The sequence below is a fragment of the Mercenaria mercenaria genome, chromosome 16 (genome assembly GCF_021730395.1).
Source record: "Mercenaria mercenaria strain notata chromosome 16, MADL_Memer_1, whole genome shotgun sequence".
NCBI classification, from domain to species: domain Eukaryota; kingdom Metazoa; phylum Mollusca; class Bivalvia; order Venerida; family Veneridae; genus Mercenaria; species Mercenaria mercenaria.
In genome coordinates, this window is record NC_069376.1 from 51,505,513 (window position 1) to 51,530,940 (window position 25,428).

The following is a 25,428-nucleotide window of genomic DNA, read 5'->3' on the forward strand; positions in this document are numbered from 1 at the left end:
CTTAAGATTCAACAGTTAAATCACACCCTGCCATTTTTCACATAGTCTTTGTTTTATAATTCCTATGCAGTTCCAGTTCATTCATCAATTAACAATTCAATGCCACTGATTGTCTGTCAGATAAACAAAGAAGTAAATATTCCTTGATAAACAGTTAGTATGGTGCACAGACCAGTGAGGGACCACTATGATTTTGATTTTTGCTGTATAAACATCAGGTTTAATTAATGACCAACAATGAATTAAGACAGCTTATATTGATCATAATATTTTTAATCATGTTAAAAGGTTGTAAAATACATATCTGTCAAATGTGTCTGCCAGAGAAGCAGGTAATTCTACTTTTGTGCATGGAGACACACCACTGGCGAAGTAAATGTATGGCAATTTGCAGGAATCTCTCATTACTGTTGATAGTTAATTTAGCGAAGTCAATAAAGAAGAAGAAAAGGCAGAGGAAGCAGTAGCAGCAAAAGAAGAAGAAGAAGTAGAACAAGAGATCACAGAGTGATCTTGGCGCCCACCAATGTGCCATTTTTGAGTGTTCCACATTTCAAGACTTATTGACTACCTCGAGGTCAAAGTTTCATTTCCGTACACAACACTGTGCATGTGGTCCAAATTCAAAAGCTGTAGCTTGAGAAATGTGAAAGTAGGTCACTAGGTCAATGTCAAGGTCAAAGTTTGTTTCAGTACACAATCCTACGCATGTGGTCTAAATTTGAAGCCTGTAGCTACAGAAATGTGAAAGTAGTTCACTAGGTCAATCTTAAGGTCAAAGTTCATTTCGGTACACAAAACTATGCAAGTGGTCCAAATTTGAAGGCTGTAGCTTGAGAAATGTAAAAGTAGGTCACTAGGTCAAAATCAAGGTCAAATTCTATTTCGGAATACAAAACTATGCATGTGGTCAAAATTTGAAGCCTGTACCTTCAAAAATGTGAAAGTAGATCACTAGGTCAATGTAAAGGTCAAAGTATATTTCAGTACACAAAACTATGCATGTGGTCCAAATTTGAAGGCTATAGCTTGAGAAATGTAAAAGTAGGTCACTAGGTCAAAATCAAGGTCAAATTTTATTTCAGAATACAAAACTATGCATGTGGTCCAAATTTTAAGCCTGTACCTTAAAAATGTGAAAGTAGGTCACTAGGTCAATGTAAAGGTCAACGTTCATTTCGGTACACAAAACTATGCAAGTGGTCCAAATTTGAAGGCTGTAGCTTGAGAAATGTAAAAGTAGGTCACTAGGTCAAAATCAAGGTCAAATTTTATTTCAGAATACAAAACTATGCATGTGGTCCGAATTTGAAGCCTGTACCTTATAAATGTGAAAGTAGGTCACTAGGTCAATGTAAAGGTCAAAGTTCATTTCGGTACACAAAACTATGCAAGTGGTCCAAATTTGAAGGCTGTAGCTTGAGAAATGTAAAAGTAGGTCACTAGGTCAAAATCAAGGTCAAATTTTATTTCAGAATACAAAACTATGCATGTGGTCCAAATCTGAAGCCTGTACCTTAAAAATGTAAAAGTAGGTCACTAGGTCAATGTAAAGGTCAAAGTTCATTTCGGTACACAAAACTATGCATGTGGTCCAAATTTGAAGGCTGTAGCTTGAGAAATGTGAAAGTAGGTCACTAGGGCAAAATCAATGTCAAATTTCATTTTGAAACACAGAACTATGCTTATGGTCCAAATTTGACGCCTGTACCTTCAAAAATGTGAAAGTAGGTCACTAGGTCAAAATCAAGGTCAAAGTTTTTTCCAGTGCACAAAACTATGCATGTGGTCCAAATTTGAAGGCTGTAGCTACAGAAATGTGAAAGTAGGTCACTAGGTCAAAATCAAGGTCAACTCATGTCAAGGTTCATCTTGCCACTCAAAAATATACAAGTGGTCCAAATTTGAAGGCTGTAGCTACAGAAATGTGCCATATTTGACCCCAGAGAAATAATTTGAATCATCTTGGTAGAGGACCACTAGATGATGCTTCAAACCAAATATCAAAGCCCTAGGCTCTGTGGTTTTGGATAAGAAGGTTTTCAAAGTTTTTCCCTATATAAATCTATGTAAAATATAGAAATAAACAAAGGGCCATAACTCACTCATAAATTGTTGAACCAGTCTGATTTTCAGGGGGACACAACTAGGGTACCAATACATCATTCTGACAAAGTTTGGTCAAAATCCCCCCAGTAGTTTCTGAGGAGATGCGATAACGAGAAATTGTTAACGGACGGACGGACGGAATGACGGACGGACGGACCACGGACGCAGAGTGATTTTAATAGCCCACCATCTGATGATGGTAGGCTAAAAAGAATTAATGGTTTATGGTGATATACCTTTTAGCAACTGCACTAAAGTCCATAGAGCTATATGAACAAAGTTGGAATCTTCACACTTCAGAAACTTGTCGATATATAGAAGTATACCCTGGAGGTTGTCAGTTTTCAGTTGGGATGGAATTTCTGAAATAAAAAAAAATCTATTCAGATAAGACATTTTACAAACATGCATAAGTAACAACCGATGTTTTACCTGATCTGAAACATAGTTTTAAATATACATAAGTTCAAAATGTGGTAACATCAAGTATAATCTGAAAGAAGATCTGCAATGAAACAGCAGATGCCCACACAATGTTGGCTCGAGCACCAGGGATGACTCAATCAACTAGTTTTGTCCAAGACCCTTTTTGTTATATTCTCTAAGTTTAATTTGCTTTAGGTCAAATGTTGTTATTGTTTGCCGGCTTCGGAGTAGTTGAAAAATGTGTTTGGAAACCCGTAGCATTCAATGAGACATCAGCTGATTAGTTAAAAATGTGTTGCCTTTGTCACGGCATAGAACTTGAATATTAAAACGGGGAGAAAGTGTGTAGGCGGCCGGGTAGCTCAGTCGGTAGAGCATCGGAACGGTATTCCGAGGCCCCGGGTTCGAGTCCCGGTCTGGCTGCACATTTTTCTCACCCTGTGACATTTGGCGCCCAACATGGGACCGTGACGGCATTACACTGGTTAGTCTCCGACGCCTGTAATTGCTTATATATAAAGTACCCGCTGAAATTCGAGGACGAATTTCAAAATGGTGGGGAAATGTGTCACGGCATAGAACTTGAATATTAAAACGGGGAGAAAGTGTGTAGGCGGCCGGGTAGCTCAGTCGGTAGAGCATCGGAACGGTATTCCGAGGCCCCGGTTCGAGTCCCGGTCTGGCTGCACATCTTTCTCACCCCGTGACACCTTCAATCATGAAAATATCCTTAAAATCTTGAAATGTAATGTTTTCTGTGCATTTTGAAATATTTTATAGCTGCCTGGCTATATACCTAACTTTGAAATTAGTAATTTACTGAAGTAAGTACTAGTTGGAAATTCACCAATAAATTCCATGCACAGTTGAGGGTGGTTGTCTTTGATTGGAAACTGGAAAAAAATGGATCGGTCATGCCCATAAAAAAATGTTATTTTTTTGTGTCTGGAAGACTATTTGACGAGGTAAATGGCACCTCATGTACGTGTCAACAAAAGTTTTGAGGGGGTCCTACAGATTCATTTCTTACAATGTAAGCCTATCGAAAAATTAACAGCAGAGTCTGACCTTTAAAAAACTATAAATTTTTGGAGGACCAAGCAATTTTCTCAGCCCCTTTGAGTTACTGTCGGTATCAATGTTTAAGGTATTTACTTGACAGCACAATTATACTTTGATAATTTTTTTAGTAGTTCAACATGCACTTAAAATTTTAAAGTATGGTGCAAATATTTCTGCAGTTTTGACATATAGTAAATTTGGTAAGTAAGTGTAAGTCTAAATTTACGTACAACACCCATGAAGATAAGCCAATATTTCAAAACTGCATGAAGGTTAGTTTTAAATATTCTAAACAGAATGTGTGTGCATTTTGACAGGTTTTTAAGTTTCCCCAAAGGAAAGGCTGTATTCTCCAAACTCAGCTAAGTAGTGCAGAAAAAATGTGTACTGTCAAAAGACACACCAAAACACGAAAAATTGTGCCAGCCTTATAAACTCCTTGCAGTCAGTATGCTTCCTATCTCAGCTCATACCTCCTCCACCTCTAACTGATGTGGAGAAGTTTTAAATCACTTGCATAAAAGACAGTAAAGAATCTAACAAGAGGGCCATGATGGCCCTATATTGCTCATCAGAGTTGACCTGACCTACTGACCTAGTTTTGATCCCACATGATCCAGTTTCAAACATGACCAAGAGATCATTAAGACAAACATTTTGACTAAGTTTCATAAAGATTGGTTCACAACTCTAGAATGTTATCAAGTTTCTTCCTTTGATTTGACAGGGTGGCCTAGTTTTTGACCCAATATGACCCAGATTCGAACTTGACCTAGTGGTCATCAAGACAAACATGCTGACCAATTCTCTTGAGTTTCAAACTTAAACCGTGGTCTCTTGAGTGTTAACAAGATTTTGCTTTGATATGGCCTACTGACCTAGTTTTTGACCCCACATGATCTAGTTTCAAACTTGACCTAGAGATCATCAAGACAAACATTTTGACCAAGTTTCATAAAGATTGGGTAACAACTTTGGCCTCTAGAGCGTTAACAAGCTTTTCCTTTGATTTGACCCGGTGACCTTAAGATTTTGATCCCACATGACCCAGATTCGAACATAACCTAGAAGTCATCATGAAAAACATTCTGAATAATTCTTGTGAGTTTCAAACTTAAACTGTGGACTCTAGAATGTAAACAAGATTTTCCTTTGATCCAGCCCACTGGCCTAGTTTCAAACCTGACCTAGAGATCATCTATATAAACATTCTGACTTAGTTTCATAAAGATTCAGTTGCAACTGTTGCCTCTTGAGTGTAACAAGCTTTTCCTTTGATTTTACCGTGTGACCTAGTTTCTTAACCCACATGACCAAGATTTGAACTTGACCTAGAGGTCATCAAGACAAACCTTCTGACCAATTCTCATGAGTTTCAAACTTTAACTGTGGACTCTGGGAGTGTTAACAAGATTTTTCTTTGACCCCACATGACCCAAGTTCAAACTTGACATCGAGATCATCAAGACAATCATTTTGACCAAGTTTCATAAAAATTGGGTCACAGTGTGGCCTCTAGAGTGTTAACAAGGCAAATGTTGACTGATGCCGCTGGACAATGACCAGTCACAGTAGCTCACCTTGAGCACTTTGTGCTCTGGTGAGCTAAAAAAAAAATTTTAAGTTATGCTCTGGAGACAGGAAATATGATGGGAAGATTTGACCCTGCAGTGACCTTGATCTTTAACCTACCCTGGGTTATGCACTCTGCACATCATCTCATCACTGACTACTTACATGTCAAGTTTGAAGTCAATACCTCGAATGGTTAATATATAAGTTATGCCCAGGACAGGAAATATGATGGACAAATTTTACCTTTGAACTAAGTTTGTGACCTTGACCTTTAACCTACAGATCCAGTTATTGAGCTCTGTACATTGTCTCATCACAATCTACCTAAATGCCAAGTTTGAAGTCATTATCTTGCATAGTTATTTAGCTGTGCTCCTGACACAGTAAGATGGGCATTTTTGACCTTTTAACTAAATTTGTGACCTTAACTTTTGACCTACAGAGCTGGTTGAAATGCTATGCATCATGTATGATTGCCATCTACCTATACATTAAGTTTAAAGTCAATATCTTTAACGGTTATAAATATATACTTCGGACATAAATTATAAAGGACGGAAGGACAGACAGATGGATAGACACACGCGACATCACGTAATTCATCCCATTTATTTCAAATGGGCGTATAATAAGGCGAAGACAAAACATGTGGGACAAACATTCATTGTATTTCAGAATGCCGCTTTTTTTTTACTAAAGCCATGGAGACTTGTGTATATTATAATAGTTGGTTTTAACTAGAGGGCCATGATGGCCCTATATCGCTCACCTGTTATCATTGCACTTGAGGACAAGAAGGTCCTCAGAAAAAAGTCGAAAGGACAGGAACAACAAAGGGAAGAAATTTAAACAAAAAGAAAATAAACAAGAGCTGTCGGAGGACAGCAACGCTCGACTATTCAACAGCCTTGTCAATTGAATGAATACAAAAGTTGAAAAAAGGGCATAATTTTGTAAAATGCAAAGTAGAGGTATTGAACCTCTGTACTGCATGTCATATCATGACAGTGAACAAGTGTGTGAAGTTTCAATCCATTCCAATTAGTGGATACTGAGATATCAGATTACATACAAAAATTTAACCAAAAACTGCTAAGTCGAAAAAGGGGCATAATTTTGAGAAAAAAAAGAGCAGAGTTATGGGATTTGCTTAGTGCATGTCAGATCATGACAGTGAACAAGTATGTGAAGTTTCAATCCATTCCCATAAGTAAGTACTGAGATACCAGCTTACATCCAAAAGCTTAACCAAAAATTTCTAAGTCGAAAAAGGGGCATAATTTTGTAAAAAAGCAAAATAGAGTTATGGAACCTGTGCAATGTAGGTCAGTTCATCACAGTGAATAAGTGTGTGAAGTTTCAATCCATTCCCACAAGTGGTTACTGAGATACCAGCTTACATACAAAACCTTAACCAAAAATTTCTAAGTCGAAAAAGGGGCATAATTTTGTAAAAAAGCAAAATAGAGTTATGGAACCTGTGCAGTGTAAGTCAGTTTGTCACAGTGAATAAGTGTGTGAAGTTTCAATCCATTCCCACTAGTGGTTACTGAGATACCAGCTTACATACAAAACTTAACCAAAATCGGGATGCGGACACGGACGCCGACGCCGACGCATGGGCGAGTGCAATAGCTCTACTATTCTATGAATAGTCGAGCTAAAAACTTACAAGGTATAGATATGTCAAAATACACCTAAAAATTGGAGGTACCATCCATGTTGTACCACAGAAAAGTGGTATCGGTTTATCCCTACGGCCAATAATAAAAAGGTTACTAAAAATAAGCTATTTATAGTAACGTAAAAGGGAAGTAATTAAAACAAAAAAAATATTGTAAGTGAACAAAAGAAGGATCTGCCAAATAAATCTGTTGACATAAATGAAATTTCAGATCAGTATCTTCATTAGTTATGGAGATATACCCATTTTAATTTGAAATAAAGGGAGGTAATTTGATATCAAATCAGTCCATAGTTATCCACCCTTATTGTCTCAGTCCAACTAATAACAGTAATGAAATTTCAAATAAGTCCTATAAGTACTTACTGATATAAATCCATTTTGATTACAATCAGGGGAGGTAATCAGATATAAAATAACTCTGGAACCTACGATTGGATCTGATTTGTCATGGAATCCAAGATTTATTGTTGTTGAAGATATTTTGGAAGTTTGTATCAAATTAAAACCATAAATTAAGTCTCTATATGGCTGCAAAAGCCAAAATAGCCAATTTTGGACCTTTAAGGGGCCATAACTCTGGAACCCATGATGGAATCTCACCAGTTCAAGAAAGGAAGCAAGATCTTGTGGTGATACAAGTTGTGTGCACGTTTGGTTAAAATCAAATCATAAATGAAGCTGCTATTGTGCAGACAAGGACAAAATAGCTAATTTTGGCCCTTTCAGGGGCCATAACTCTAAAACCCATTAAGGGATCTGGCCGGTTCAAGAAAGGAACCGAGATCTTATAGTGACACAGGTTTTGTGCAAGTTTGATTAAATTCAAATCATAAATCAAGCTGCTATTGTGCAGACATGGTCAAAATAGCTAATTCTGGCCCTTTCAGGGGCCATAACTCTGGAACTCATGGAATGGAATCTCACCAGTTCAAGAAAGGAACCAAGATCTTATGGTGATACAAATTGTGTGCAAGTTTGGTTAAAATAAAATCATAAATGAAGTTGCTATCGTGCAGACAAGATCAAAATAGCTAATTCTGGCCCTTTCAGGGGCCTTAACTCTGGAACCCATAAAGGAATCTGGCCAGTTCAAAAAAGGAAACAAGATCTTATGGTGATACAAGTTGTGTGCAAGTTTGGTTAAAATCAAATCATAAATAAAGCTGCTATTGTGCAGACAAGGTCAAAATAGCTAATTTTGGCCCTTTCAGGGGCCTTAACTCTGGAACCTATAATGGGATCTGGCCAGTTCAAGAAAGGAACCGAGATCTTATGGTGATACAAGTTGTGCGCAAGTTTGGTTAAAATAAAATCATAAATGATACCACTATCGCGCAGACAAGAAATTGTTGACGGACGCACAGACGACGGACGAAGGGTGATCACAAAAGCTCACCTTGTCACTATGTGACAGGTGAGCTAAAAAGACTAGTAACTGACTGTACTTAAGTAAATAGAAATATGATCATACCCCAGCTGATCAAGGAAGTTATATCAGATATTTGTACTATTAAGTTGACCTGTCAAAATATGTTTCTGGCTTTCATGTTAATCTTATTTAGGCTTGAACAGAATACAATGAAAGCCGGGATCAAGTTTTGACAGGTCAAATAAATTGCACAATAACAGGCCTACCAAAGAGGAAGTTTAGTAAATAAGAATATGCTCGTTCACTTTTGCAAAGTTAGATTTTATTCAATTCAAAGCAGCTTGCTATAATGTCATTAACTAGATATATACGTAAATACTAAAACAGATTAAACTGACAGGCATATACTAAACTTAACAGAGAAAAATGAATATTTATTGTTAAACAAAATGGCGACAGGAGGATTTAGTACAGATATATTATCTGATGAAACATTTGATTTATTGTGTACAGTGTGTAAAAACAAGGGTAAGAATACAGAAGCTGCAAAATATTGCACAGATTGTGCAGACTATTATTGTTTGACCTGTGTCAAGGTGCATGATGATGTACCATTGCTGAAAGGACATAAAATTCTGGATCAGGGGAAAGCAAAGACAGGCACTACAAAACAGCTACCTGTGGTCCCAACAGAGAGATGTGATAGGCATGGACATAAACCTGTGGACATGTACTGTCAAAACCATGACAACGTCGGATGTGCAGCATGCATGGCTGTTGAACACAGGTATTTCTTTTTCTTTTTAACCAACAGCAAGTTGTTTAATCTTACTGGCCAAAAAAGTAAACTTGTATTTGTTTGCTATTTTCCTTTATACACATACAATTTAGTCATGCTCAATGCAAAGTTCCCATTGAATTAAAGACCTGCTCCAGTCCTACCTTTTAACCTTAAACTGTCACTGAAAAAGCATGAAAATCCTGACTGAACAGTGACGCCTGTCAAAATAGAGTCTATTTTATATAAAATTCTATATAAAATTCCTGTGGTTTTGCATGCTAAAATGTGAGGTATGGCCGTTAACTGATACCTATTGTAATCATGGGTTGCATACACACAATAGAATTTAAATAGCCGAGGAACAGGGCTTTAACTTTAATATTATATCATATTCCCTAGTAACTTAATTAATGTCTCATGCGAAACAGCACTATTTAGTTTTTTCACATGTTTGTATTTTCTTTTCATATCACCTGTTATTATATCCCTCAGTAAAATAATGTCCCACAAGGCAGTCTGAAAGACAGCTAAATCCCCCGCCACTGCTATGGATATTGAAAGGGTAAACCTTTGATTTTAGTTGTGACCTTGATCTTGAACTGACATGGCTGACTCATGAATTCTGCACGACGTCTTGATGAGGTGAGCATTTGACCAAAGTTTGATGAAAATCCTTCAAGGGGTTAAGGAGATACAGAGCTGAAACCTTTGACCTTCAGTTGTGACCTAGACCTTGAGTTGACATGGCTGACTCATGAGTTCTTGATAAGGTGATCATTTGACCCAAGTTTGATGAAAATCCTTCAAGGGGTTAAGGAGATAGAGTGGACACCAAATGGAAGGCTCAAACCTTCGACCCTTAGTTGTGACCTTCACCTTGAGCCAGCATGGTTGACTCATAATTTCTGCACATCGTTCTGATGAGGTAATCATTTGACCCAACTTTTATGAAATTCCTTCAAGGGGTTTAGGAGATATAGAGCGGGCACGAAATGGAAGGCTCAAACCTTTGACCTTCAGTTGTGACCTTGACCTTGAGCCAACATGGCTGACTCATAAGTTCTGCACATCGCCTTGATGAGGTGATCGTTTGACCCAAGTTTGATGAAAATCCTTCAAGGGGTTTAGAAGATATAGAGCGGACAAAAAATTGAAGGCTCAAACCTTTGGCCCTAAGTTGTGACCTTGACCTTGAGCCAGCATGACTGACTCATGGGTTCTGCACATCCTCTTGATGAGGTGATCATTTATATGTTTTATAAAATTCCTTTAAGGGGTTTAAGAGATATAGAGCGGACACAAAATGGAAGGCTCAAACCTTTGACCTTGAGTTGTTACCTTGACCTTGAGCCAGCATGGCTGACTCATGGGTTCTGCACATCGTCTTGATGAGGTGATCATTTGACCCAAGTTTTATAAAATTTCTTCAAGGGGTTTAGGAGATATAGAGCGGACACAAAATGGCAGGCTCAAACCTTTGACCTTGAGTTGTGATCTTGACCTTGAACCGACAAGGCTGACTCATGGGTTCTGCACATCGTCTTGATGAGGTGATCATTTGACACAAGTTTCATGAAAATCCTTCAAGGGGTTTAGGAGATATGGACCGGACACGATTTTGTTACGGATGGAAGGACGGACGGACTCACGAAACGGTATTTATGTGACACCCCCATTGTTCTCTCTATTGTTCTATAAGTCACATTAAAAGAAAAAAGGTCACATAAACAGAACAGAATGAATGACATTAAAGAAAAAGTACCGTTAAGAAGTCACTTAACCATCATTTCACGGGCACGGATGGAAGGACGGATGCAGACCATTCCTATAATCCCTCCGCCACGGCGGGGGATTAAAAATCTGCAAGTTTTAAAGAAGCATAATTTTGACAAAAACTAGAAACATGTATCTAGTCCTGTGTAGTCCTGTGAAGTCCACCAGTCATGTTGAAGACATATGTGAAGTTTAACGGTATTTGGCAAGTTGGTTTTTGAGAAACCAGCTTACGTGCCAAAAGAGTGTTATCCCCATATCAACGGAAGGGTGACAACATCTGCTGATGATTTGGTTAATATTTATGTTTCTGGAGGGAAACATTTTTGTATAAACGCTTAGTAATGCAACATCTATAAAATCTTTCATTTAAAAAAGAGGGCCAAGTTGGCCCTAGGACGCTCACCTGAATAACTCACTATAACAGTGTAAACATGGTTGACATAGTGACCCAGTTCTTGACATCACATGATCCATTTTCAAACTGGTCTGAGTTTTCAAGGAGAAAAACATTCTGACAAAGTTTCATGAAGATTGGAGCAACAAGACCTATCACTAATGGTGATGAATACCCCCAGACCACAGCTTATTGTAAGAAACAGGGATACTGAAAATATGATACATTGCTTTGTATATTGTACAGGGAGAGAATGTACAAAGATGCACAATGTTTTGCAAAACTGTAGAAAATCTCCCAAATTTCATTGTTGTAGCTTAAAACTAAGAAAATAGGCCAGTAGGTCACAGTCAAGGTCATTGAAAGTCAGTTTTGAGATGTGTGTTCAAAACTATACAAGTGGTCCAAATTTTATGATTATATCTTAAAAAAGAAGAAAGTAGGTCAGTAAGTCAAGGTCATAGTCAAGGGACCATGTAATCACCAAGGGTTATCAACTAGTTATACTTAACAGCATAGGAAATATGTTAGAAAATTATTAAAGTTTTTTTCCAATGCAACTCTATACATATCAGAAACAGATAAAGGGCCATAACTTTGTGAAAAATCATTCAACTGGACGTGCTTTACACATGCACAACTACACTTGGTACCAATGATAATAATATCAAGATTTGATAAATGTCTGGCATATAATGACTGAGAAAGAGCACAAACAAATTTTTTCAATATACATAAGAAGACAAAAATCATTCAAAATGAATGTGCTTAAATTACAATGTTTGATAAAAGTCTGGCATAAAAGGACAGAGAAATAGCATAGACAATATTTTTCCATATACATATAAAGAAACAAGAGGGCCAAGATGGCCCTAGGTTGCTCACCTGAAAAACACACCATAACAGTGTAAACATGTTTGATCTAGTGATTTCATGGAAAAAAAAATTCTGACCAATTATCATTAAAATTGGAGCAAAAACCTTGAGTATAAATAAGTATTTTCTTTGATTTGAATTTCTTTGACATTGAGCGATCACAAAAACTGAGCTAAAAATAAATAAAGGGCCATGACTTCGTGAAACATCAGCCAAATGGAACCCACTTTGCACATGCAAAACTAGGTCTGGTACTGATAATTATTACAAGGTTTGATGGAAATCTGGCAAATAATTACTGAGAAATAGCATAGACAAATCTTTTCCATACACACATATAAAGAACAAGAGCTGTCACTATTGGCCCCCGAAGTAGGCCCAAGAATGCCACAGTTGTATGCGCAAAAAATCACGCATCATTTTCTGACCTTGACCTAAGAGGCCTTTGGCATAAGTGTGACACATCTTCTCAATATGGTTAACATTTGCGTCAAATTACTTTCAAATCCCTTGATAAATGGCAGAGTTATGGACCAGACAAGAAACACCTTTGACTTCTAAGTGTGACCTTGACCTTGGAGCTAGGGGTCTGGGTCTTGCACACGACACCTCATCTTATTATAGGGAACACTTATGCCAAGTAGTTTAAAAATCCCTTCATCAATGGCAGAGTTATGGACCAGACAAGAAACAGACCATGTTAACATTTGACCTCTAAGTGTGACCTTGACCTTGGAGCCAGGGGTCTGGGTCTTGCTCATGACACATTATGAGGAACATTTATGCCATGTAATTTCAAAATCCCTTAATGAATGGCAGAGTTATGGACCGGACACGAAACATACCCTGTTAACCTTTGACTTGTAAGTGTGACCTTGACCTTTGAGCTAGGGGTCTGGCTCTTGTGCAAGACACATTGTCTCATTATGGTTAACATTTAAGCCAAGTTGTTTCAAAATCCCTTCATGGATGGCAGAGTTATGGATCGGACACGAAGCAGACCATGTTAACATTTGACCTCTAAATGTGACCTTGACCTTGAAGCTAGGGGTCTGGGTCTTGGGCATGACATGTCATCTCATTATGGTGAGCATTTATGCCAAGTGATTTTAAAATCTATTTTTGGATGGAAGAGTTACAGCCCAGACAAGAATTTACAAGACGCACGGACGGACAGTGCGATTTTAATATGCCCACCTTTGGGGGCATAAAAAATTAATAAAGGACTATAACTTCTTGAAAAATCATCTACATGGAACCCACTTCGCACATGCACAACTAGGCTTCTGAGGTACTGATAATAATTACTAAGGCTGATGGAAATCTGGCAAATAATTGCTGAGAAATAGCCCTAACAAATTCCCTCTACAGACGGACAGACAGACTAACAGATGGATTAACAGATCTATTAACTAATGAAAAGGATCTCTAGAATAAACAATGTCTCAATGACATGTTCAACTATTTCATTTCAGGTCTTGCAAGGATATCTTTTACATACCGGAATACATCCAAAACAATGTCACTACAACTTCTCTTCAAAACACTAAGAAGAAACTAGAATCCACTGAGGAGACATTGAAGAATAACCTCCAAAATCTTCAGAAAGAAAAGCAGAATGTTTTGAAGAGAAAATCTGAATCTATCGAAAACATCAGAAAATTTAGGAGAGAGATCAATAAAAGGCTTGATGAAATGGAGAGGGAATCTGTAGCAGAAATAGAAGATAGATATAAACTTGTCATACAACAGATAGAGGACACACTAAAAGCTTTCCAAGAAAACAAGAAGGATGTTACATCTGCACGAGATACCTTAGCATCTGCAGGCAGTAATGTATCTCAAGAGTTTGTAAGCATAAAGAAGGGTCTTGCAGCTGCTAGCAAAGCGGACAAATCACTTAAAGAAAGAAAAGTCGGGAACCAAGACAAGGAGATAATCTTTACACCTGATCAGAATATATCCAGAATGTTAGAAGAGTTAAAGTCTCTGGGACAGGTTACACTGAAATACAACAGTAAACCTAAAATAAGATCTGCTGAACAGGTAAAACAGAAGGACACTTTATTCCAGACCAAAGGAATGAAGAAATATTCTGTCAAGATCCCATCAGATACACACGACTGTGATATTTTCAGTTCCTGTTTTCTATCAGATGGAACAGTAATACTTGGCGATTTCAACAACAAAATGCTCAAACGTTTGGACAGTTATAATTACTCTGTAAGAGATCATTATGTTCTTCCTGGGAAACCTTGGCAAGTGTGTCCAATCAACAACCAGGAGGTTGCAGTGTGTTTATTGCAAATGGAAGAAATATTGTTTGTAACAATCGGAAATAAAATGAGCAAAAAATCAACAATGAAATTCAACTTCAACTGTTATGGTCTAGCTTATGCTGGGGACATTCTGTACATACCAGATAGGGATACAACAGTGTACATGTACTCATTATCTGGACAAAAGTTGAAGCAGTGCAGTGTTGATCAGTCAATACAGAACACAACTCAAAGTCTAGCACAAAGTCTAGCAGTCAGTAAGGATGGCTCTAGGATTTATGCTGCTGTTGCTGGTATAGGGCTGATTGTTCTAGACAACACAGGAAAGGTGATCAAGACTTTCAATAATCCAGAGTTGAGAGAAGCCTATGATTGTTATGTTACTGACAGAGGAAGTGTCCTTGTGTGTGGATACACTCCAACAATGTACTACAGTTCTCACCTGATGGTGAGCTGATAGGAGAGGTTGTCAAGTCTGATAAATGTCAGACCATCTGCTGCAATCAACAAATGTCCAAAATGATTGTTGGCAAAGAGCAAAATGAAATTGAAGTGTATGATTTAGTTTAAAAGTGGGTTAACAGAAAATGATTATTATGCAATAATCAATGTTAAACCTTTATAAAGAACAAGGCTTGTTAGTCAATCAATACTAGTATATATCAATCAGTCCATACATGTACATAAAAACAGTACAATTTTAGGTAGAAAAATGACATGCGCTCAAATTCTGTTTATATAATAAGTAGTAGTCTGTTGAGTGGCTTCAGTGATAATTACTCAAATGTTCATTTTTATAAAATATCAAAGCATTTAAAACAAGAGCTGTCTCCATAGGATGACACATGCCTCCGATGGCACTCTGAATGAATAGTTATGGCTGATGTTAGAGTTTAGGACCTTTGACCTACAGACCTGGGTCTTGCGCACGACACGTCGTCTTACTGTGGTACACATTCATGCCCAATAATTTTAAAATCCATGCATGAATGACAGAGATATGGACCGGACACGCCCATCAATGCACTATCATGAAATATGACCTTTAACGTCTAAGTGTGACCTTGACCTTTGAGCTACGGACCTGGGTCTTGCGCGCGACATGTCGTCTTACTGTGGTACACATTCATACCAAGTTATTTGAATCCATGGATGACAAAGATATGGACCGGACACGAATGCACTATCATGAAAAATTACCTTTAATGTCCTTGACCTTTGAGCTTTGGACCTGGGTCTTGTGCGCGACAAGTCGTCTTACTGTGGTACACATTCATGCCAAGTTATTTGAAAATCCATCCATCGATGACAAAGATATGGACCGGGCACGAAAATTGCGGACAGACTGACAGACGGTTCAAAAACTATATGCCTCCCTTCGGGGGCATAAAAATAATGATTCAAAAGAAGCAGAACATCTGAGATGCCTTATAAAAGACAAACAAATCCAGTATTCTTCACAAACAATTAATACTTTTCTTATTTCTCAGACAGGCTTATATACCAAATTTAATGAAGATATTTAGAAGGGAAAACTTCCCGTTAAACATTCTATGGGTGTTTCTCTACTTCCTGATCAGGAAACTTGATACTAAATATAGTACATTGCTTCCCATTTGAGAAGCAAAATCACCATTATTTCTTTGTTTCTTTCAAAAGGCCCTGTGCATAAGACTAACAATAGGATCATTACAAACAAGAGATCACAGAGTGATCTTGGCGCCCACCAATGTGTCATTTTTGTGTGTTCCAAATTTCAAGACTTACTGACTAGCTCAAGGTCAAATTTCATTTCCGTACACAACACTGTGCATGTGGTCTAAATTCGAAAGCTGTAACTTGAGAAATGTGAAAGTAGGTCACTAGATCCATTTCAAGGACAAAGTTCTTTGTACACAAAACTATGCATGTGCATCAATTTTGAAGACTGTAGTTTGAGAAATTTGAAAGTAGGTCACTAGGTCAATCTTAAGGTCAAAGTTTATTTCGGTACATAAAACTATGCAAGTGGTCCAAATTTGAAGGCTGTAGCTTGAGAAATGAGAAAGTAGGTCACTAGGTCAAAATCAAGGTCAAATTTCACTTCACAACACAAAGCTATGCATGTGGTCCAAAGGGGGGGTCGCAGTTAGGTGTCTGCGCAAAATGTTTTTTGATTTTCTTTATATTTTATGACAATACACCTACATGTATTAAGTTTCATTCACAAGTGTTACTGTTATCAGTTTTGACTTACTTTTATAGAAATTCACATTTAAAGTGGGTGGGGTAATTTGACATGTAACCAGCCAGGAACACAATCTCCGCCGCGTTTTTAAAAATGGTTCAAACTTTTTACCTGGAACTTTCGTGATAAAATAACTATGCAATGGACATTTACACAACATGTTGCGTTTTAAATTGTCTTGAATACTTTTTTCAACACAGAGCCACAAAGTGGCCTAATCAAATTTACTGATTTTCAATGGACGAACTTCACCAAAAATCTAAAACATTTTTTATCAGTTGAGATTTTTAGGTGTTATTTTCAGCAGATATTGTAAGCTAAATAAACATTAAAATGACAATATATCAGTACACTCTGATTAATATTGGAAGAGTGGTACACTCTCAAAATAGGGAAAAGTGGGTGGGGTAAATAAACATGCGAAGCTAAACATTCGAAGCAACACAACTATAGGAATAATAATTTTGCAGTTCAAGAAATGGCCTCAGATTATCTACTACTATCTTAATTATGCCTCTATGAGTGGTAGGGGCATATAGATTTGGTCTTGTCCGTGCATCCGTGTGCCTGAGCGTCCGTCCGTCGCACGAAGTTCTTGACGCATCTAGCTCAAAAAGTATTTGATATAAATTGATGAAAAATTGCATGAGTCTTTATCGTGATATGTACTTGCCTATCTTCTATTTTTTGTCTGACTCCGCCCCTTATTTCCAGAGTTATGGCCCCTGACATAGTCCAAAACAGATATTTTCACCTTGTGACACGCCTAGCTCAGAAAGTATTTGACATAGAATGTGTCTGTAGGACACATGGTGTGTCACCACTGGTACATTTGTCAAAAATAAGGGGCAATAATTCAGTGATTCATGTTTGCAGTTTTAAGGGAATATAGCCTCAACAAACATTTTATACAAAGGATTCATCATTCTAGGCCATATACCTCTTGAACTATGAGCATCACAAACAAAACATCCACTATTTTGGCTATTTTAAGGGCAATAACTCTGTAATAAGCGCTAAGGTTCTCAAGAAGAATGCCAAGTGTGCAAGGTCACATCATAATCAAGACTCGTGCAGTGCTTCATGAATTTACATCAAACTTTCTGAGCTAGGCACGTCATTAGGTAAAAATGTGCATTTTGAACCATTTCAGGGGCCATAACTCTGGAAATAGGAGCCAGACGACAAATAGGAGGTTCACAAGTTCATATCATGATAAAGACTCATGCATGGTTTCATCAATTTATATGTAATACTTTCTGAGCTAGGCGCACAACAAGGTGAAAATATGCATTTTTGACTATTTCAAGGGCCAAAACTCTAGAAATAGAGGACAGAGTCAGGCGGAAAATAGGAGATGCTCAAGTTCATATCACAATAATGATTCATGCAAGGTTTCATCAATTTATATGAAATACTTTTTGCGCTATCCACATCACAACGTGAAAATGTGCATTTTTGACTATTTCAGGGGCCAAAACTCTGGAAAAAGGGTGTAGAGACCGTAGAAAAATAAAAGGTGCGCAAGTTCATATCATGGTTAAGATTCAAGCAAGGTTTCATCAATCTATATCAAATACTTTCTGAGCTAGGCGTGTCACAAGGTGAAAATATGTGTTTTTGACTATGTCAGGGGCCATAATTCTGAAAAGAAGGGGAGGAGCCAGACAAAAAGTAAAAGGTACGCAAGTACATATCAAGATAAAAACTCATGCAATTTTTCATCAATTTATATCAAATACTTTTTGAGCTAGGTGCGTCAAGAACTTCGTGCGACGGACGGACGCTCAGACACACGGATGCACGGACAAGACCAAATCTATATGCCTCTACCACTCATACGGGCATAATTAAGATAGTAGTAGATAATCTGAGGCCATTTCTTGAACTGCAAAATTATTATTCCTATAGTTGTGTTGCTTCGAATGTTTAGCTTCGCATGTTTATTTACCCCACCCACTTTTCCCTAGTTTGAGAGTTGCCACTCTTCCAATATTAATCAGAGTGTACTGATATATTGTCATTTTAATGTTTATTTAGCTTACAATATCTGCTGAAAATAACACCTAAAAATCTCAACTGATAAAAAATGTTTTAGATTTTTGGTGAAGTTCGTCCACTGAAAATCAGTAAATTTGATTAGGCCACTTTGTGGCTCTATGTTGAAAAAAGTATTCAAGACAATTTAAAACGCAACATGTTGTGTAAATGTCCATTGCATAGTTATTTTATCACGAAAGTTCCCGGTAAAAAGTTTGAACCATTTTTAAAAACGCGGCGGAGATTGTGTTCCTGGCTGGTTACATATCAAATTACCCCACCCACTTTAAATGTGAATTTCTATAAAAGTAAGTCAAAACTGATAACAGTAACACTTGTGAATAAAACTTAATACATGTAGGTATATTGTCATAAAATATAAAGAAAATCAAAAAACATTTTGCGCAGACACCTAACTGCGACCCCCCCTTTGAAGCCTGTTCCTTCAAAAATGTGAACGTAGGTCACTAGGTCAATATCAAGGTCAAAGTTTGTTTCGGTACACAATCCTATTCATGTGGTCTAAATTTGAAGCCTATAGCTACAGAAATCTGAAAGTAGGTCACTAGGTCAATCTTAAGGTCAAAGTTCATTTTGGTACACAAAACTATGCAAGTGGTCCAAATTTGAAGGCTGTAGCTTGAGAAATGTGAGAGTAGGTCACTAGGTCAAAATCAAGGTCAAATTTTATTTCGGAATACAAAACTATGCATGTGGTCCAAATTTGAAGCCTGTACCTTCAAAAATGTGAAAGTAGGTCACTAGGTCAATGTAAAGGTCAAAGTTTGTTTCGGTACACAAAACCATGCATGTGGTCCAAATTTGAAGGCTATAGCTTGAGAAATGTGAAAGTAGGTCACTAGGTCAAAATCAAGGTCAAATTTTATTTCAGAATACAGAACTATGCATGTGGTCCAAATTTGAAGCCTGTACCTTCAAAAATGTGAAAGTAGGTCACTAGGTCAATGTCAAGGTCAAAGTTTATTTCAGTGCACAAAACTATGCATGTGGTCCAAATTTGAAGGTTGTAGCTACAGAAATGTGAAAGTAGGTCACTAGGTCAAAATCAAGGTCAACTCATGTCAAGGTTCATCTTGCCACTAAAAACCATACATGTGGTCCAAATTTGAATGTTGTAGGTTATTGACAAGAAGTTTTTATAAGCTTTTCCCTATATAAGTCTATATGAACCATGTGACCCCCAGGGCGGGGCCATATTTGACCCTAGGGGGATAATTTTAACAAACTTGGTAGAGAACCACTAGACGATGCTACATTACAAATATCAAAGCCCTAGGCTTTGTGGTTTGGACAAGAAGATTTTCAAAGTTTTTCCCTATATAAGTCTATGTAAACCATGTGACCCCCGGGGCGGGGCCATATTTGACCCTAGGAGGATAATTTGAACAATCTTAGTTGAAGACCACAAGATGATGTCACATACAAAATATCAAAGCCCTAGGCCCTGTGGTTTTGGACAAGAGGTTTTTCAAAGTTTTTCCCTAAATAAGTCTATATAAACCATGTGACCCCCGGGGCGGGCCATATTACACCCCAGGGAAATAATTTGAATCATATTGGTAGAAGACCACTAGATGATGCTTCATACCAAATATCAAAGCCCTAGGCTCTGTGGTTTGGGGCAAGAAGATTTTCAAAGTTTTTCCCTATATAAATCTATGTAAATTATAGAAATAAGCAAAGGGCCATAACTTATTAAAAATTTGTTGAACCAGACTGATTTTCAGGGGGACACAACTAGGGTACCAATACATCATTCTGACAAAGTTTGGTCAAAATCCCCCTGGTAGTTTCTGAGGAGATGCGATAACGAGAAATTGTTAACGGAAGGACGGACGGAATGACGGACGGACGGACGGAAGGACGACGAACCACGGACGCAGAGTGATTTGAATAGCCCACCATCTGATGATGGTGGGCTAAAAATACCGGTACATCATTGTGAACACTGAACACCAGATATTTCTCTGAATTCCTACCATTCATTTTTTTTAAATGCACTGATAAAATTAATTGGGAAACTGAGAGATAAACTTAAAACTAAATTTCATGTAAATTTGTTGGTAAGTCTGTTTACAGAAGTGTTCTCATATAATGCGTAAATCTGATATAAACAAAGTGAACAAAACTCCTAGAAAAAGGTATGAAAATAATCCTGAACAGAAAAAATGGACAATAATTATTGTATATTTTAACTGCAACAAAATGTTCAAAAGTTGAATAAAAGTTTCTTTAGGACAATTAAAACAAGAGGGTCATGATGACCCTGGATCACTCACCTAAGTAATATGAGCTACATGTTTCAAATGTCAAACTGATGATAAAATTAAGGAAAGTCAGTAGGTCACATTCATGGTCAATGAAATTCAGTTTTACGCTTGGTGTTCAAAACTGTGTATGTCATCAAAATTTCAAGGCTGTATCTTAAAAAACAAGAAAGTAGGTCAGTAGGTCAAGGTCACAGTCAAGTGGCAACATATTACTTGGGGTTATCAGGTAATTATAATTAAACAGTCTTGGAAATAGGATCAGATGATGTTTAGTATTTTTCCTAATTAGTATATAACTCACATAATAACTAAGTGATCCCAGGGCAGGGCCTCTTTTAACCCCAGCGGCATAATTTGAATAATTTTGGTAGAGGACTACTACACAATGCATCTACCAAATATCAAAAGCCTAGGTCGTATGGTTTCAGACAAGAAGATTCTTAAAGTTTTTTCCTCTATAAGTCTACATAAAACTTGGGACCCCCAGGGCAGGGCCTCTTTTCACCCTAGGGGTACAATTTGAACAATTTTGGTTGAGGCCCATAAAACAATGCTACAAACCAAATATCAAAGGTCTAAATCAAAGGTCTAAGTGTTGTGGTTTCAGACAAGAAGATTTTTAAACATTTTTTCCTATATAAGTCTATGTTAAACTTGGGACCCCCAGGGCAGGGCCATATCTGACCCTAGGGGGATAATTTGAACAATCTTGGTAGAGGACCACTAGATGGTGCTACATACCAAATATCAAAGCCCTAGGCCATGTGGCTTTGTACAAGAAGATTTTCAAAGTTTTCCCTATATAAGTCCATATAAACCATGTGACCCCCGGGGTGGGACCATATTTGACCCTAGGGGGATAATTTGAATAATTTTGGTAGAGGACCACTAGATGATGCTACACACCAGATATCAAAGCCCTAGGCCCTGTGGTTTTGGACATTGTCAAGAAGACTTTTAAAGTTTTTCCTTATGGTTGCCATGTCTATGGAAAACTTTAACTATTTTTCACAAAACAATTACCTGTTAATGCTAACTGCCCAAGAATACCTGCACTGTTATATTGCACTTCAGTATTTGTTGAAAGTGTTGCCATGGTTACCAATTTTACAAACACCTTCCCATGATGCATCAGTAACAACCTATGTTTTACCTGATCTGAAATATAATTTTGTAAGCAATAATTCAAAATAATACATGGTGAAATCATCAATATTCGTTGGGGACTAATTTTCATGGATTTCAAAATTTAATCCAAACGAACAAGTAAATTCCCATTCATTTTATGTTCAAAAGTTGAAATCCATGAATTCATATCCAAAACTACAAAATTTCATGCCCAAGAAATTAAATGATTTTACAGTGACAACATTAATCTACCATCCATTAAAATATTATCAAAAACCTTGTGTTAAATACTTTTTTTCTAGTCAAAGCATCACAGTACAGGTCGTACGGAGGTTTTCCAGCTCCCTCAAAGCATTATCTTTCTAGGGATTTTTCTATAGCGGAATAGCAGGGCGCAGAGCCCTGCCCTTTTTTAGTGCCGCCCTTCTGCCCGAAACTGCCGCCCTTTTGCCTTTCTTCAGCGCCCTTTTGCCCTTTTAGCACCACCCCTTTGACCATTAACTAATTATTTCTAAACGTCAGTCATCTGTCAAAATATCGTCCAAAATAATTGTCAACTTTACCGAAATGGCGAAAATTGTAAACAAAGTTATTTTGAAGTTGGATAATTGTCTCTACCCGTGTATAATATGCACCCATGATTCGGGGGTGGTACCGGGGATAAAAGAAATGTGCATTATACACGAGTATCAACAGTATGTTCAGTAATATAATGAATGTATAATGACATTTATTAAAATATTCAGATTTGCACCAGAAAGACTTGCAATGAATTTGAATGTCAGAAAAACCATTATACCTGTTTGTCTAGATAAAACGCTTATCATTAATAAATACATGCAGTTTGTTCTATGTTTACATACATTATTTTTGTCTTGCAAGTTTTCTTGATTAGAAATACCATACAAGAGCACCGCCTTGCGGGTGCTGACGCTCATCTGATTTTTTTGTATAATAGAAATATTGTCCTACCCATGATTTTCTAAGTCTAAAAAGGGCCATCATTCTTGCAAAAAGCAGGATAGAGTTATGTTTCTTGATGTACAGCGTCGGCTTATGATGGTGAAAAACTGTTGCCAGTTTTAAAGCAATAGCTTTGATAGTTTATGAGAAAAGCTGACTTAAACATAATACTCAACCAAGAAAACTGATTTTCTAAGTCCAAAAGGGGCAATAATTATTGCAAATAGCAGGATGGAGTTATGTTTCTTGCTGTGTAGGGTCAGCTTATGATGGTGAACAAGTGTTGCAAGTTTCAAAGCAATAGCTTTGATAGTTTAAGAGAAAAAGTTGACCTAAACATAAAACTTAACCAAGAAATCTGATATTTTCTAAGTCCAAAAGGGGCCATAAATCTTGCAAAATGCAGGATGGAGTTATGTTTCTTGATGTACAGGGTCAGCTTATGATGGTGAACAAGAGTTCCAAGTTTCAAAGCAATAGCTTTGATAGTTTAGGAGAAAAGCTGACCTAAACATAAAACTTAACCAGGCAACGCCGACACCAATCAAGTGATGACAATAACTCATCATTTGTTTTCAAAAAAATCAGATGAGCTAAAAATATTAAGTTCTGCAAAAAGATTGTAGTTTAACCTACAATGTAGTAACTTACAATGTAGACATTATAACCAAACCATGGAAATCTACCTTATGATTTTTGTAGACACAGGTGCGCAATGCGCAAAATGCCCCCTGCCCCTTTTTAGCAGCACTGTGCCCTTTTTAGAGGTCTAGAAAAATCCCTACTTTCAGGTATGGATGAACTATCAACTTCAATTAGATAGCCTGAATGCATTCTTCATATTATGACAACCTCAGTTGAACTGAAAGAGCTATTGCGTGAGTGATTCATTGTGTACATACCTTAACAACTAGGTCATGGTTTACATTAGGGATGGAAAATGGTGTCAGGCTTACAGTCTATATGCTTCCAGAGCGAGTGGTATTTGAACACTTTAGTCTATAGCAATCTACAACTTTGTTGTTAGAGCTAGCTTGTTTAACCATTACCTCCCTAAATTTCCATAAAAGACTGGTTCATCATTCAATCTGGGCAGTATCATTTAATATTCGAAGGAATGTTCAATGACAATTTACTGACAGAATAGGAAACAGAGTAGACCACGATCAGCCTGCATGGATGTGCAGGCTGATCCTGGTCTGCACTGGTCGCAAAGGCAGACTCACTGCTTACCATCATCAGCCATGACTGCTATTGCTGCTGTAACTTCAGCAAGAACTGCTATACGAGCTTCAATGTCCAGCAAAACTGCTGCAAGCTTCTCTACACAACCATGGTCTGCAAGCTCCTAGAAACATAGAAACAAATTGATCTAGGTACCATGCAGAATATAATCTACATACCATCACTTTTGACTGTAGGATTAGGTCAAACAGTAAAGTAAAGGGAAGTACTCTAAACAGCAAACAGTATATTTTTTCCTAATTTAGCTTAAAGCCATTCCATTAATCATAGGAGAAATATCCTATGCAAGCAAACTAAAGTATCATTTCAGTGCTTCTGTGATTATCAATCAATTCTAACACAAACTGATCAGTTTTCCATTTACACAAAGAGGACTGAAAATGTGACACTTTCTGATCAAGTTTGCAGAGCTCTCTATCCAGAGGTTAATGAGAATAATTTTCTATTTTAACTCCAGCTCCCAGTAAGTGCAATCAAGCAGAACCACTTGACTGAATATGAGAAAGGTCCATCCAAAGATGCTACAGACTTTGTTTGGTGAAGATCCACCATGCTGCCCATGAGAAGAAGTTGTTTTTCTATTTCTAGCTCTGGCAGGGGTTAAGCAGAACCATCTGAATAAATTTGGGAAACGGTCCTTACAAGGATGCTTCAAACAAAGTTTTGTTAAATTCCAACCAGTAATTTTAGAGCAAATGATGTTGAAATAAAGATATTGATGCATGACAATGGGCAACAGAAGACAGATCTCCATCTATACTAAAAGCTCAACATAGACCTTGGTGCAAATGAGCTAAAAATCTGCTGATGAAAATGTATAACTTATGCAAACTATCTAGATATTTAAATCTTCACAACATCCGATCTGTTGTGCAATTTACATAAAGCTGTTTGTACTTTCATGTTAATTAACAGGCTGATTTAAATGTTGATATTTCTAATTATGGAAACAGAATGCAACAAGCATTGTCTTGACAAGTTTTATACATCCAATTTAAATATTATCAGTATCATTCACATGGAAACAAACTTTTTTAAACTGTAAACTTTACCGCCAAAACATATATAATAAAAATTATTTTTCTTTTAAAATAATTTGATTTATTTTTAGAGAAATCAAATGTCACGTCCGTTGCTATGGAACCGATACGCCTCGCTCTTATCGTTATAAATTGGTACCCGAGTTTATACAAGCCTGTA

At 37.2% G+C, this 25,428-nt stretch overlaps 2 protein-coding genes across 2 annotated transcripts in view; one reads left to right on the forward strand and one right to left on the reverse strand.

The window, feature by feature from the left end:
• The window catches only part of LOC123539888 (uncharacterized), a 93,122-nt gene that overhangs the window by 10,700 nt on the left and 56,994 nt on the right, over positions 1–25,428 (reverse strand). The window contains exons 11-13 of the mRNA XM_053527069.1: positions 24,217–24,331; positions 21,916–22,050; positions 2,346–2,471 (exon numbers count right to left, since the gene is read on the reverse strand). Coding sequence (XP_053383044.1) covers positions 2,346–2,471; positions 21,916–22,050; positions 24,217–24,331 — 376 coding nt within the window. The remainder of the gene's footprint in view (positions 1–2,345; positions 2,472–21,915; positions 22,051–24,216; positions 24,332–25,428) is intronic.
• Positions 8,484–16,812, forward strand: LOC123540614 (uncharacterized). Its single transcript, XM_045325396.2, has 2 exons — positions 8,484–9,015; positions 13,531–16,812. The coding sequence occupies exons 1-2, from the start codon at positions 8,678–8,680 to the stop codon at positions 14,789–14,791; spliced, it is 1,599 nt and encodes a 532-aa protein (XP_045181331.2). The 5' UTR covers positions 8,484–8,677; the 3' UTR covers positions 14,792–16,812.